Consider the following 16069-nt stretch of genomic DNA (forward strand, 5'->3'; position numbering starts at 1 on the left):
ATAGGGGTGCATCTGTCTTTTTCAAACTGGGCTGCTGCATTCTTAGGGTAAATTCCTAGAAGTGGAATTCCTGGGTCAAATGGTATGTCTATTTTGAGCTTTTTGAGGAACCTCCATACTGCTTTCCACAATGGTTGAACTAGTTTACATCCCCACCAGCAGTGTAGGAGGGTTCCCCTTTCTCCACATCCTCGCCAACATTTGTTGTTATTTGTCTTTTGGATGGTAACCATCCTTACTGGTGTGAGGTGGTATCTCACTGTGGTTTTAATTTGCATTTCTCTGATGACCAGCAATGTGGAGCATCTTTTCATGTATCTGTTGACCATCTGAATTTATTTCTTCTTTGGAGAACTATTTGTTCAGCTCCTCTGTCCATTTTTTAATTGGATTATTTGCTTTTTGTTTGAGTTCTTTATGCATTTTGGATGTCAACCCTTTATCGGATGTCATTTATGAATATGTTCTCCCATACTGTAGGGTACCTTTTTGTTCTACTGATGGTATCCTTTGCTGCAAAGAAGCTTTTTAGCTTGATATAGTCCTACTTGTTCATTTTTGCTTTTGTTTCCCTTGCCTGGGGAGATATGTTCATGAAGAAGTCACTCATGTTTATGTCCAAGAGATTTTTGCCTATGTTTTTTTCTAAGAGTTTTATGGTTTCATGACTTACATTCAGGTCTTTGATCCATTTTGAATTTACTTTTGTGTATGAGGTTAGTCAGTGGTCCAGTTTCATTCTCTTACATGTAGCTGTCCAGTTTTGCTAGCACTATCTGTTGAAGAGACTGTCCTTTCCCCATTGTATGTCCATGGCTCCTTTATCGAATATTAATTGACCAATTATGTTTGGGTTAATGTCTGGAGTCTCTATTTTGTTCCACTGGTCTGTGGGTCTGTTCTTGTGCCAGTACCAAATTGTCTTGATTACTGTGGCTTTGTAGTAGAGCTTGAAGTTGGGGAGCGAGATCCCCCCTACTTTATTCTTCCTTCTCAGGATTGCTTTAGCTATTCGGGGTCTTTGGTGTTTCCATATGAATTTTTAAACTATTTGTTCCAGTTCGCTGAAGAATGTTGTTGGTAATTTGACAGGGATTGCATCATATCTGTATATTGCTTTGGGCAGGATGGCCATTTTGACGATGGGATGAGTTTCCGTTTGTTAGTGTCCTCTTTAATTTAAGAGTGTCATATAGTTTTCAGGGTATAAGTCTTTCACTTCCTTGGTTAGGTTTATTCCTAAGTATTTTATTCTTTTTGATGCAATTGTGAATGGAATTGTTTTCATGATTTCTCTTTCTATTAGTTCATTGTTAGTGCATAGGAAAGCCACAGATATGTGTGTTAATTTTGCATCCTGCAACTTTGCTGTATTCCAATATCAGTTCTAGTAGTTTTGGAGTGGAGTCTTTAGGGTTTTTTATGTACGGTATCATGAGCACCCTATTTTTGCCAGAGCTGGCCCACCTGCCAGTGTCCTCTTGAAACTCCTCCACCCCCAACAGCTCAGGGAGACTAGGTTTTAACTGTCCTATCACCTTCTCCTGAAAGACTGGAAATTGGTCTGAACAGGGAAGGTGAGGCAGGGCCCAGAGGAAGCTGTGGCTAGGTGAGGGTTGTCTATACACGTGATGAAGAAGTCCCAGTCCAGACCTCCAATCCTAGGGCAGACTCACTTCACTTCGCAGACCGTTCCCCGGATTGGGTGAAACCTATCAGCACAACCCATCCTGAGTTGCCCAGGGATGCCAAAATCCTTCACCTTTAACAACGCTGGGCTTGCCCACCTCAGCTTCCAGAGACCACCCTGGGGTGCCTGGCGCCACCATCTGGCCCTGCAGCAGCGAGCACTTGGTAGCTAAAGCAGAAAAGGCTTCCGTTTCCTGCCACGGTTCATGGTGCAACAGTGAGTGAGGCTAATACTAAGGAATACGCTGGGCAATGTGTCTTACTTCACCCCCGCGGCTGCCCCTCTGGTTGCTGTCTACTGGGGCTCTGTAGATTTCACCAGCCACTGATTAGGGGATCACTAGGTGGCCTGGTTTGTGCGAATATAATGTGTTGGTATGTCTCCATATTCTTCTGGAGTTTTATTGTTTATAAACTTTTTGTATTGAGAATAACAGTCAGAATATCTCTGACCGAAGTTTCTACACCAGGCAAAGGATATGAGACACTGGCTGGGGGCTTATCCTTACCTTAAGCTATCCTTTCTTTTTTGTCCCTCCCCTGTCCCTATTTCAGACCAGATCTTCTGTAGGCAAAATGACTCCCCTTATCTGCCCACCCAAAAAAACCTACTCTGTCCTCTTATCTGCCCATCCAAAGAAGCCCACACCTACTATTTGACTTGTGGAGCATCTCCACAACTCTTAAATGACTCATGCCTAAGTCCTGAGGAAGTTAGTAACACTCCATCTGTTTCCTACACGAGTGACTGTTTCCTTAGTGACTCATGCCAAACCACTACTGTTATCTGGATCAAACGTACTTTAATCTCTCATCCTAGGCTACGTACAATGGAGACCCTCCAGGAAGAAAATGGGCTTGGTAGACCAAGAAAGGTGAGATGACTGCACCTTCAAATCACTCAGGAACTTTCATAGGGGGCACAAGAATCTCATGTCAAAGTGGTCACAAGATCACTTAGGAGGAGGCAGATGACTGTGACTCCACATTCACTGCTGGAGCCAAGACTCTGAGTGGAGGGGTACACGTGCCTGTCCTGTCCAGCCCCCGGCTTCAGGGCCCCACCTCCGGGGGGGCGGGTGATGCAGTGGCTGACGGCATGCGTGCGGCACATCTTCCCCACTCGCTACAGTGCTGTGCCACGATGACCGCTCTCCCTTCCCCTCCTCTCACTGGGAAAATGTAATGAATAAATACTTACTGGTGCCAAAAGGGGGTGAATAAAGAATTACATTTTGCAACCGTTGGTGGTGTGATTAAAGGAGCCGGTCCGCACCCTGATTTTCTGTTGGCTCTCGGCTGAACTCTCATCTGTTTCCTGGGTTTCCCATTCAGGACACTGAATCATGTGCAAATAACAGGTTCTATATCTTCCTTTCCCATCCTTATTCTTTAAGTTCCCCCTAGTCTTCTGTGCCACCCAGGATGTTCCATGCATAACAGGAAGGAGACAACAGTGAAAGGCCAAAGACAATATGGATGTGACAGAGCCCCAGTGGCATGCAGGCAGGAAGACCAAGCTGTGTGACTACCTAGAGCATGTCCTTACATTCCTGTGGCATCATCCTGTGGGTGAAGCATGTGCCTGTCCCATGAAGCACACTCCTGCTCTTAGGTTACGCACCAGAAGAACGGACAAAGGTATCACTGAAGCAACGTCCCTAATAGCAAAATGCCAGCTGCAGGCCATGGCTCCTCAACAATGGCCAGAAGAGCCCTCGTGTAGCCACCAACTACAGCTGTGTCAACACGATGCTCTCACGACACACTGGGTCAAAAAGGAAAGCTGCCCACACACAGTAAGGCTGGACTACAGCCGTCCCAAAGCTTACAAGTGAAGACGTGTGGCACTGCGGCACCTTTCTTGTCAGGGCTCAATACAAACGTGTCTCATCATTGATGGTGCTAGACAGAGGGTAAAGTGCAGCCAAAGTGGAGTGTTCTGGCCAGGAGAGGATGCTGGGATTCCTGTGCAGCTGGCCTCACCCTAAGCAATGTTGCAAACTAAGTGGGGAGGCCCAGGCAGTGATGAGTCTTTCACAGGAACGCTCCCACTCCTGTCCAAAGACCGTGGGATCCTGTGACATCAGCCATCTGGAACCAGAAAGCCTGGGAACCTGAAAACACACCGGTGCTGCAGACGGCCACTACTGGGCCTGTGCAGGAACGAGCGAGGCCGGAGGGGTCAGCACCCCACCAGCGTGCTGCCCGCGCCCAGGTGCTGAGGATGGGTCCCTTGAACTGATAATATGTGTAGTTCTCAACACTTGATACTTTCTCGCTCAGAGTCCAAGATAACAAAGCATATGCTTGGGGGTGAAACTAGAGGCCAGGCCAGTAAATGCTCTCCATTTTGATTTATAACAAGTTTCAATACAAATGTGGGGACTCAGCATTAATTTAAATACAGATTTTCATGACATTTTCAGCAATGCAACCTTAAAACAACTGTGAATAAAACTGCCAAATGTTTCCAGAAAATGTCCTTAGATTTTTAAAAACTAACTTTTTGCAGGCTAACAAACAAGCAGAAACTTGACAACCAGGCAAGGGCAGGCAGGCACCTGCTCTCCAGTGGGTGGGGACACAGAGTTGCTCACTATCCTTGATGCCTATGAGGAATGTTCTTCGGTACCAACCACAGACATTTCCCAATGAAAAGACTGTGACGGCCTGAAATAAACCACGGGAACTGATCCGGCAAACGAGGAAAGAGGAGCAACAGCAGCAAAGCTGCTTGTTTCTACGGTGCTGGTGGCCCCAAAGTCACGTGCACCCCCTCCCCTGGCCCGGACCTCATACACAGAGACCACTCTTCCCTCCCACCCCCACACCTGCCAAGGGCCTTGGCCAGAGTAGCTGTGAACGAAGACACGGTTCTCTCCTGAGGGACTCACCCAGGCAGGGGAGGGTCCAAAATCGCTTGAGGGGATCAGGTTTGGAGGGGGCAGTCCACTCCATTCACAATACCTCATTGTATGCCCAAGTCCTTCCCCCAACCTAACAAATCTAAGTTTTTATCTATTTCAGGTTTTTAATCTATTGTCTCAATCAGGTTTGGGGCACATTCCCAACTGCTGCCTCTTCCTGGGAGCAAACAGCTCTGTGCAGCAAAGGCCTGGGAGCTACAATGGCTCAAGTCCAAACCTGTGTCCTCAGGGAAGTCCCACAGTTGCCTGTGCCTCAGTTCCCTTATTTGTGACAAGGCTGATGACATCCACCACACAGGACCGTCGTGGCAGCAAACGTGCCAGGGCGAGTGAGAAGCAATCTCTCCAATACCTGATACTAGCGCGCTTCTTAGACGCGGACCCTCCCCTTGGCGGCGCGACTGAGTGCAGCAGCTCTGTAGCCAGGCAGGGGAGGATCCTGAATGCCACAGCGCCTGCGCAGCGTCCTAGATGAGCTAGCATGTCCAGTGCAGCCCACTGGCTTCAAGCTTTCTCCTATGACATGATGCTGTGGGTATCAACCACCTGCAAGTTAAACCCAGAACTGAGCATAAAAAGACAACCAGAGATGCCTTCTGTCCCTTCACAGTGACAAAGCAGTCTGCATTCAGAAAGCTGGTCAATGGCAAAGCTAGGTGATTCTGGGCAAAGTGGATCCCTACATTCTCTCTGCTGGTCTCATCCTTGTCTCAGTAATCGCGACAAGATCACAGAACACTAGCAGAATTAGGCACTCTGCTTTCCTGGCCATTGCCTGTTTTCTAAAATACAGAACTTTACATCTTGATAGTATCCCCCAAGTGCGCATCCGGAACACAAGTAAAACCTGATGTGTGTGTGGGGTTGGCCAGATGGGGGAAGGTCCTGGTGGGTTTCCAGGCTCCTGCAGGAGTGTGGGAAGATGGGGAAGAAAACGACCCTTTCCATCCCAGAACAGGTCCCACACAGGTGCAGTGTTACACCCCGAGGCACTCAGCAACATCTGGACAGTTCCTATCATCCCAACTTGGCAAGGGGTACTGCCAGCATGCGGGGTTATGTGCAAAGGACGCCCCCTCAGCAAAGGACACAGCACTGAGGTTGATAAACCCTCTTTTAAAGCAAATACCCTCTTTTCTGTTCCCTCTCAGTCTGCTTCACCAGCTCTGACCATGGGCATGTGCCCTTGGGCACTCCCAGCACCAGGCTCCTCCTTACCATGAAGCCACTCTACTCTCACCACCTCAGAAACTGTGTAGACTGTCCCTGATGCCTGAGGACTACCAGAGAGCAAGCACCCTGGCAGGTCCTGTGCTGCCCCGCCCTAGAGACAGAAGGGGCCAGGAGATGTTTCACCCCTGTGTGCGAGCCAGGAGTTGACAGCCTCCTTTGGTCCTGAGAAACCCAGGCTGGATGTACTGGACACCCCCTTGCAATATGTCCCACACAACTGTGTTGCTTTGAGATGTACTGTTGCTAAAGAGGCACTTTGTGCTGCACAAACCCAGAAACGTTGGTTTGTAGTAGCAGCACAGATTAAATTACCTCTGTGAAAGGAAGATGTCAAATCAGTAGCCCCCAAGACACACACACACCTGCCCACAGGGCCACCACTGTGAAGAAACTCCCAGCAAAGCACAGGCTTCCCAACCACAAAAGCACCAGGCGGGCTTCTGGCTCGAAGGGGTTTCAAAGCAGGAGCTGTGCAGCTGTTCTTCAGCCACAAAGCCCTGAACCCCAGCGAGAGCTCAAAACGGCCAGGCAGTGCCTGCAGCTTCCTGAGCTCCCAGGGGAGCCACATGCTGTGTCCTTCGCGATGCCAGTGTCTTCAGGACTCTGAGACAGACTCCAGTCAAATGCACTCCTGCTCCACTGGCCAAACTATTTCAAGGTCCGGGGAATTCTACAAGTCAGACTGAGATCAGGAGGGAGCTCTCTGACGTCAGGCACCCTGAGGCCCGAGGGGAGGCGCTGGGACAGACTGTGAGCTGCATGGGGCGCAGAGGTGGCTGAGTTAACGCCCTCGTCCACTCGGCAAAGACTGAAGGGCATTCCCCAAAACTGTGAGCGAAGTGAGTGACCAAGGAGGCACACACGGTGATCTCAGCCTGAAAAATCAAAATTCTCACAGCCCCTGAGTTCAAGCACACTGGCGCAGTATGAAGTTAAGGAAAGGATTTGAGCAAAACGCATTAAACTGTGTCTTTTGTTGAGTGCGCCCTCCGCAGGCCTCTCAGTATCTGAAGGGAGCCACACCACTGGGTCAAGGGCGTGGGCACTTTCCTCCCTCCCTCAGTACAAGCCAGAGATTGACTCATGATGTACCCCCCTCATCAAACACAAACCCTGGTTTTCTTCTAGAATAGGTAAAGGGCGTACCTCCTCCCTGCATCATTTTGTAGATTTTGCTCTCAATGTGGAGCTGAGGGTGTTTGGTTTTGACACATTCGAGCTTGATGGCAACTTCTTCCCCTGCAGCAATGTCCGTACCTTGGCAAAGAGAAAAGACCACAGACGTTAGTTACGTGCCCAATGCCACAGCACGCTAGGAGGACAAGCATGTCTGGATCTTCCAAGAAGGACCAAATGAGGGATGTGATCTACTTCCTGTTACAAGATAGTGTCAGGGGTCAACAAACCCCTGTGGAAAATTACCCTGACTTTCACTTTGCAAAACAGTATTTTGATCCAGAAGTCTCATATGGCATTTTCTCGCCCACCTTCCTATGTCCCCACTCCAATCAGGTCACCGGGGGCCCAGAGGCAGGACAATGCAGTGCCCTCTGTGGGACTCCAACTGTTCTGGTCTGAACCTTCCCACCCACCCTGTTCATCACCCCCTGCACTCACCGCCTAAGGCGAGACTGGGGGCGTCCCAGGGCAACTCCGTGTTCCTGTGACGCACTCTGTGTGGTCCCCATTTCTCCATGCTGCCTTGATATGCCTGTGTGGATGTGTGCAAGCCCTTCTCCAGAGGGGCCTGCACAGCCTCTGTCCATCCAGCCCAGGTACTGAGCTGCACACATCTCTGAACAGTCAGGGTGCTTCTCAAGTGGGCTCAATTCCCTTGAGTCACCACTAACCCACTGCAGGCCCGGCCAAGGGATGCCCAGGGAGACTCTCAGCAAACCTCTCCATTCCTGAGGAGCAGGTCACACTACACGCTTCTTACTGACACTGGATCAGCAGAGCAGACTGCTTGCAAAGCCCTCGCTGCACAATGCAATGTGCGCTGGTCACACACCTTTTGTTAGCTTTGTACTAAAACTGGCAATACATCTGCTGATCCCTCTCTATGACCAGACCATGAGTTTAAAGGCCAACTTGGAGGTTTTACCTAAAAATGCATTCTCTCTTCCTTCCTCCAATAAGGAACTACGGATAAGACAACCACCACCCCTCCAGGAGTCACACGCAAGTACTCCTGGGTTCTAGCCCACCCAAAGCTACGCCTGTAAGCCCTTCCTCAGAGAGCTTTCCCTGGAGAGAAGGGAAAAGTCTCACACAGCACACACCTTGCTCTCCCCTCACTGCCCCAGTGTCCTTCCAAGGAATGAGAGGCGCCCCCATCCGTGTCAGGAAGCAGGTGATCCTCCTGACCAGCCATCAGAACAGCAGCCAAAGGCAGTGCACATATTCAGCTCACTTCGTCATTCGTTATTGGATCTCCCCACGTAGGCATCTTGTCATCTTGCATCATCACAGCAGGAAGAGCGAGCACGGCACAGTAACATATTTTGAGGCAGAAACCCCATTCCCAAAACTTTTACTAAAGTGTATTGTTTGTATAATTGTGCTACTGTCTTACTGTCTTCCTGGTCTTAGTGCACCTAATTTATAAGTTAATCACAGGTATGTGCTGTCCAGGAAAAGGAGACTCTAAGTAGGGCTCGATACTTTCTGTGTTTTCAGGCACCTATTGGGGGTCCTAGGACGTGTGGATAAGGGGAGACCCCTGTGTAAATCTCATTTCAACCCTTCCCAGTAGTATGGTTATTCGTGAAGAAATTAACTCTGGCTCCAGCAGCCCAGACAGAGCGCAGTCACTTCTAACCCAGGGAGACAACACTGTTGGGCAAAGCAAGTGGACCCAGTGTCCTTCACCATCTGCACTGAAGGGGGAGACCTACGGTCTGTCCCATGAGGAGCCGTGGAGAGGATGAGTGAGCGCACAGAGTGCTTCGAGACTCCGAAAGGCGGAGCACGAGCAGCAGGGAGAATGATGACCGACGCGAGGACGGCTGCTGCTGACCCCCGCACACCCAGGAAGTGCCCAAGCACCAGAGAGAGACAGTCTCCTCCAGAATGCTCAGATGACCACACGGCACATGGCCACGTCTAGGCCTGGGTCCAAAACTGATCACCAATGCTGGATCTCCATGGGAATGACCACCGTCTAACCACTGCAAGCAGCCACTCCAGATTAAGAACTTCATTTACCATTTCACAGAGGCTCTTGGGCACTCAAAAGACAGGCAGGTAACCCACTTTGTTCTTCCTGCCTGCAGTTGGGACAATCTATCCAATCACAAGAGACATGACTTCATCTGAAAATGTACTGTGCAAATGAAAAATGAACTCAGAGGTCCTGTGAGGACCTGGAACTCTGAATCGAACTCACAGCCCAGGAGGAACGATGACTCATCGTACTGGCTACACCAGCCATCCCTGTAGGCTGAATGAAGCATGAGCGGTGCGGAGCACACTTATTCTTCACACTATACCCGCACTATCACCCTTGCCAGGAGGCAGGTTCTCAATGTCAAGACTGCATGGGCCCTCCCAAGCTACCTTCCAGACCAGCACCCGCCAGAAGGCAGAGGACATCTCCAGCTCCACTTGATGGATACTGATATAGCAAACACCCAACAGTCACCCCCGCAACACTGACAGTCTTGGGGATACATGACCACAGGCAACTGGGACACAATATGAACCCCTCCTGCCACCATGGCACTAGCCTTCTGCAGGATCACAGACAGATGTGAGGCCACCCTGAGTCTCATGACTCAGACAGGCTGAGCACAGGCTCTCTGCAAACGCGAGAGCACACACCCCAGGCGGGCTGCCTCCCCTCTGCCAGGTCCGCGCCCCCTGGGCAGAAGCACCCAACGGCATGGCTTCCAGTTCTGCGCATTCTGGGAGGCGGAAGCACCAGAGGCCACTGAACAAACAGGCCCGCCAGTCTGCAGCTCTGCGGTCCTGTCACCCCAATGGCCAACAGTAGCCTCCGTGCACAGCTGGTGGTGCTGCTCCAACTCTAGCCCTCAAGCCGCCACCAGTCCACAAGGGGACAAGCAGGAAGACAGCAGGGAAGCATCTGAGGATCTCTGAGTGCAACATGACATTACTTTGTGTTCATCTTATTTACAAACATTGGTTTGTGACTAACTGAAAATTACAAAACCTGGTCCTGTGGCACAGGCAACTTTCACAAGGACTTCTAGATGGGAAATGAGGGTTTAAAAGATACTATTGAGCTGATTCCAGATTCCGAACAAGTCAAAACCAAGTGGCATGTAAATGTTTACTTGTATTACCTGCTCACAGTGAGGGGTTTTACCTCCCAGACAACTGCTCAACAGTCCAGCCAGACAAGAGCTCTCCTCTCTAGGCAGAGATTAGTCTGTGTAGACATAAGGTGTAACACTGGTCCTAGGAAAACAAAACTACGTCCCTCCAGTTGGGCAGATGAAGGCAGATGGTGAACTAAGTGAACCAACCCCAAACCTGACCGTGTCCTGGGATGAGACACTGAGGTCTATTATCAGCAGGGCAAGGGTCACTCTCGCAAGGCAACTGTTGACAAAGCGGTTGACCAGGATCGTGACTTCACTTCGGAAACGCCCGACTCCTGCCCTCAAGCACAGGCAGATGCAGTCCTCTCCCAGCCACCCAGCCAGCCGGCATGTCCCTGCTGCACGCCAGGCGCCCTGCTAGATGCTGCTGAAGAGAAATCAGTCAGTTGAGGGGAAAACCATGGAAGTCAAGTATGACCAGGTTCCTAAGCTTTAGACCCAGGGGCGTCTGTGCACCATGAAGCCACTCCACACAGTCCATCTGGTAACGGGGAAAGCCGAGGCCACCCTCACATAACCTGCTGGAGAGACAGGATCAAGTACAAATGCCAACAACTAGCAAGAAAAAAGCCTCCGCTCTACCAATCATGAACAAGGGGGGTGGGGTCCAAGGGCCCTGCTGCCTGCCTGTCTTGAGGGGAAAAAAAACGGACACGAACAGAGCCCTGCTGCCCCTCCAGCACACGGCACCTCACAAGCACCATGAGCAGTGGCCGAATAGAGCAGCAAACCTGCCGACCATGGCACCCCACAGCCTGGGCACCACCATGCTGCCCACTGGTCGTGCCGGGGGGTGGGTGGAGAGGGGGGGACAGGCAGTCCACATCAAGAACACTGGCTCCATTATCAAAAGTTACCAAATGTCTGGGAGGCACACAGCCAGCAATGGCAAGGACTTCTGGTTTCCACTCCTCACAGCACACACCCACTGCAGCAGCGATGGGCTACAGTTGAGAGGGGCCCAGGGCTGAGGCTCCACCTGACACCCACCTGCAATACCAGACGAAGGTGACGTTTTGCCTGTGTGTTTGTTGTAAGGCCTTCCCAGCCTGCCCTTCCCAAGGGCCTTCGGGATCTAGCGAGCTAGGGAGGACGGACAGAGGACTGAGACTGCACGTTTTGGGGTCCATGGTGACCCAAGACCAGTATATACCCTTTCTGAAGCCTGGGCATTGGAGAAATAGCCCCAAGATACTATCCTGCTTTGAAGGGGCAATCTGGGAAGGATTGGAATAACAGGGCACACTGCTGGGTGACATCAGCACAGCGGGCTGTTGGGGGTGCAGGCCAACATCGGGCCTTCTTGTCTGCAGGGTGTTCCAAAACTCAAAGACAGCCTTCCTCTCCTCCCAGTTTCAAACGTCTGAAAGCACAGAAGGTCACAGGTGGAAATCCAAGCCCTGAAGGCCAGACCTACCTGGAGGGTCGTGGAGAGCGCACTCCCCAACAGCGGCATTGAGGGCCACAGGATGGTCTAAGCTGCACTCACACTAGGACACGCAGCACACACTGATTCCCAAGACGAGGCCCAATCCCTCCACCACGCCTAATGAGCTACCCAAATGGGCAGAAACAACTACAACAGATGACTGATCTGTATCCTGGGCTCTGAGCCCTAACTGTAGCATGCATAAGCCCCCTCAGACCTGCCTTTCCAGCCGTCTCTCTCTCAAGCTAACAAGGTCACTGCCCAGTTCCTCAGCAGAGCAGTGCAGAGCCTGAGAGGACTACCCATGAGCCAAGAGCCAGACAGAACTGATGGAAAGATGGGTCATGCCCAACCTCACAGAAGTAATGAGGTGCACCATGATGGGTGGGCCATGGGGGTGCTTACAACAAGGGCCTGAGAGCCACAGCCATTAGTCTTAGAACATACACAGAGGGGTAGCCTGAGGTCCCCCTGCGTGGTCAGCCAGATGGGTATGAGAACTACTCAAGGGCCCAGCATGAGGTGAGGCCTGAAGACCCAGCCGTTAAGCAGACAGGATCCCACACAAAGTGCCCACTCCCAGTGACAAGAGCTTACAGCCGGTCCACACGTGACTGTCTGCACCCAGCTTCAGGAAGCAGAGCTGTCTGGCAAGGTCTCTTGGGTTCTCAGACCAGAGGACAGGAAGTTCCAAAATACCTACTTTTTGATGCCTGAGTAAGATGGCTAATGGATTGGCTTTTCAGCGCAGCTCCTAGAGCCTATATTAAAACTTTTGCCAAAATCTATTGTTCTATAAATAAGGCAAACAGCCTGCATTTACCAAATGTTGCTGAGAATGCAGCCAGCTGACTACTGGATATAAATATTTAAACAGTAAAATCCAAACATCTCTAAAGTGTATTTTACTCTGCTGCACAGTACGGCAGAAGTATAGGTTCAAAGGCATGGTATGGCATGTGCCAAGGTGACCCTGCCAGGTAACTAGGTTCCAAAAGCAGTCAGAACTCCCCACACACGTCCACTCCTGCTAAGGCTGTCAGTCCCCGAGGTCTTGCATCCTCTCCGGGTGACAATAAGGAAGGATGGGGTGGTGAGCACACATACCTGGGGTCATCTGAAAGGCATAACCAGAAGCATTACTGACATAACCTATTCCTGACCCTCCCTGATGGGTGCGTCAGCCAAACAGAAGCACCAGAGCAAGGCTGAGCAACAGAACGTGTTCACCCGACTTGGGTGGCGATCCCTCAGCGCACACGCGCGTGCCAGGATGGAAGGTCCAAATCCAGGGGTATGGAACAGCTTAGGCACTACTCCTCTCAGAAAAGCAGAAAAGTTATCTTAAATTCCCACCTCTGAGGTTCAGCCTTCCAACACCCATGAGTATGTGCCACTCTTTCGCTGTAAATCTGAAACAACCAAGAGTGTTCTGATCCCAAGCACTTTTCCCAATCTGCCTTGAGAATTTTAATACCCAAAAGGGCATGCTCGTGAGGAGAGCTTTGCAACTTGATTCGCCTCTAGTTTGGCCAACACCTTAGCACTGACTTCGTCTATGGTCAACTGAACTTCACTCTTGTTGACGTCAGGGTACCCAGGACAAAACTTGGATTCGCACCGTGTATTCAATTCCCACCCGGTCAGGCAGAGGCCCCGGCCCACCCGGGGCGTCCCCGCACTCGGTCCTGCGGCCCAGCGGCCCAGGTCCCCGCCCAGAGGGGCTGGTGAGCCGCAGCTGCATCGTCGCAATGGGTGCCCGGGGCCGCGGAAGCCTCGGACAGGCCCTGGGCTCTGCCCGTGAGAACCGCCACCCCACCCCCACGTGCCAGGCCGCGGGGATCGCTCCCGCGCCCCACGGTCTTTGTCTGCCTTCGGGGACACCCAGGCGCTGACACCCGGCCGGCGGGCGGCGAGGCTCTCGGGCCGCTACTCCCGGCCACTCCCGGGCGGGCAGGGGCGCGCGCTGGGGCAGGTGCCCCCGGGGGCGCGCGCCAGGGCCACGGGGAGGCCGCGAGTCCCCGCCGCCCCAACCCCGCCCGGGGAGTCCGCCCCCAGGCGCCGGCCGGAGAGGGAGCCCTGGGCGGGGACCGGAGCGGGTCCCCGAGGCGGGGTCCGCGGGCGGCAGGGGTCCCGGGGCGGGCCCGGGGGGAGGGGCGCCTCACCGAGATAGATGTCTCCGAAGGAGCCGCTGCCGATCTTCCGACCCAGCCGGTACCTGTTCCCGACTCTGAGCTCCATGGCGGCGGCGGCGGCGAGCCCAGTTGACTCCTGCCCTCCCGGCCGCTTCCTGGGTCTGAGCTCGGGGAGGCGGCGCCGCGGCTGCCCTACTGCGGGTCCGACTGCCGGCTCCGCCCCCCTCGCGGCCCGGCTTTCACCATCGCTTTCCGGCCGCCCCGCCGCTCCCAGAGCCTCAATACGCGGCGGATGGGACAGACCGAGCGCCGCCGCCCCTGCTCCGGCCCTTACCGACCCCGCTGGCCTTCTCCCAGCCGCGGATGGACTCGGATCTTCCGGGCCTAATACCCACTTCAGCTGCCTAAAGGAGCCGCCGCCATCGCGTTGTGACGTCACTTCCCTTAGCAACCCGCGGGGCGGGGCCTGACTGCCTGGGGAGGGGCCTAGCGGGAGCGCTCCGGCGCCCTCGCGACCCCCGGGCTGGCCCCCGCGCTTTCCTGTCTTTGCCCCCAGTGCCCGTTAGCAGGCCCGGCCTCTTCCGCAAGCAGGCTCCATGTGTCCGCGCAGGTGTCCCGGAAGCCAGCGGCTCCTCGCGACACACCTGGGACGGGCCCTTTGCAGCGGGGAGGGCGGCGAAACCCGACCCCGGGCCCCGCGCCCTCGGGAGGGACTCTCCAGGAGGAAGGAGGCGCGCGGCGAGCCCCGAGACGCAGGTGTGCTGCGGCGGTCCCCCCCGGCCTTCCGTGCGGTGTCCCGGGCCTGCGGCGCGGCTGCTCCCGCCGCCTCCACTCTCAGACCTGGAGGGCAAAGGTGCGCCTCCAGCATTCACGGGGTGACAGGCCCGGCCTCCTGAAACGGAACCAACATTTTACCTAAAATGTTCTTCCTTGAAAAAGAAAACAATGTTGCAGCTCAGACCGAGGGCCGGCTTCACAAACCCGACTTGATTCCTATCGCTGGGAAGGGAGTCCTCCAGGGGGGCACCCACACCGTCATGCTTCTCCCGCCCGGCGCCCACTCCAGCTAAAATGGAAGAACCACAAGCAGGCCGTCAGTACGGCTTGTGCACGGGAGTGAAAGGGCGTGGGGCAGGCAGCAGCCCCCGCTGATGGTTCACGACCCCGTGGTGGTCTGCAGACAGCAGCCCTGGGTGAGCGTCTTCCCGCTGCGAGGAGCAGGCTAGTCTCTCCACCTCTCCACTCAGCCTCAGTACGGCAGCCTCCGCCCAGAAAGAGTTAGCTGTCAGGTTGGGGAGGCTACAACTGAGCATCCCACAGCGGTGCCTGGAGTCAGAAACAGAGGCCACAGGGTAAACCAAGACCAGCCCCCCCGCCCCCCGATGAGGGGTGGGCAGCAGGGAATGGCCCTATCTGTGCACAGTGGTCTGCCTAGTTTCTCAGTCTTATGTCTTAGGGAGGCAGGGGGAGGGGATTTTGCCAAACTAGTAAAAATAACCTCATTTTCAGTTTGCCGATGAACAGTGCCTGGTCCCTCCACCAGAGAAAGGCATGTGTGGGAAACTGGGTTGGAGGCCCCATTAACCCAGCGCCACACTACTGGCGGCCTTCTCCGGAGTCTACAGCCAGTCCCTGTGCACACCTCAGTTTCCCAATTGTGACCCACCCGTGCAAGGCCAGGGCTTGCAGAAGCTGTGCCATGACCACTACTTCCCTACCTCTGGAGAGGGCCTCTGGAGAAGGGCTGGCCAGGCGTGCTCTCCAGAGCCCGAGCCCTTCGTGCTCGTGGGCTGCGTCCTGATCCTGGTCTGCCATGCACCCGTATGCCCCCGAGAAGGGCCGAGCCCTGGCGTGGGGACCAGGAAAACAGTGGGAAGGCCGGTGGCTCTCCCGCGTGTGCTGTTGGGAGTGGCTTTCATGTCCTAGCTCACACTGACCTCAAGCAACCCTGGCCCCTGCCCCCAGCACACAGCAGGCACTCAGACACGGGCCTTAGGAATGGCTCATGTGGATGAATGCCCACCTGCTGGGCCAGGCCGTCCCAAACAGAGCCCTGAAGCTCAGACGCTGCCTTCGCAGCTGGGAAGGCCTCCCTGGGCCTCACCCCCAGCTGGGCTTCACTGCCCCTCCCGGCCTGTGCCATCTCCTTCCTCCACAGACTTCTCACACCAAGACTCCCCAGGTGAGTCCCCAACAGGGCTAGGGGCCATCCCGTGCCTGGGGTCATTTTTTTTTTCATTTTCCAGTTTATTTTCATTTCTCAATGTATTAACATTCAAGATTTGCTTCAATTTCCAAATTGCTTTT

At 53.6% G+C, this 16069-nt stretch overlaps 1 protein-coding gene across 9 annotated transcripts in view; it reads right to left on the reverse strand.

Moving 5' to 3' along the window:
• CSNK1D (casein kinase 1 delta) overlaps positions 1–14191 on the reverse strand; it is a 33508-nt gene extending 19317 nt beyond the window's left edge. For 4 of the 9 annotated variants that reach the window (XR_005055546.2, XR_005055548.2, XM_017641467.3 and 1 more), the window contains exons 1-2: positions 7470–7563; positions 6999–7109 (exon numbers count right to left, since the gene is read on the reverse strand). Coding sequence is in view for 4 of the 9 variants with exons in the window: in XM_017641467.3 (XP_017496956.1) it covers positions 6999–7109; positions 7470–7548 (190 nt within the window). In the remaining 5 variants the exon portion in view is untranslated. Of the gene's footprint in view, positions 1–6998; positions 7110–7469; positions 7564–13792 lie in introns of those variants that run through there. The other 5 variants (XR_005055547.2, XM_036997115.2, XM_036997116.2 and 2 more) reach the window with 3 other exon arrangements.
• Between the last annotated feature and the right edge of the window lie 1878 nt (positions 14192–16069).

This window comes from Manis javanica, chromosome 4, assembly GCF_040802235.1.
Source record: "Manis javanica isolate MJ-LG chromosome 4, MJ_LKY, whole genome shotgun sequence".
Classification (NCBI taxonomy): Eukaryota; Metazoa; Chordata; class Mammalia; order Pholidota; family Manidae; genus Manis; species Manis javanica.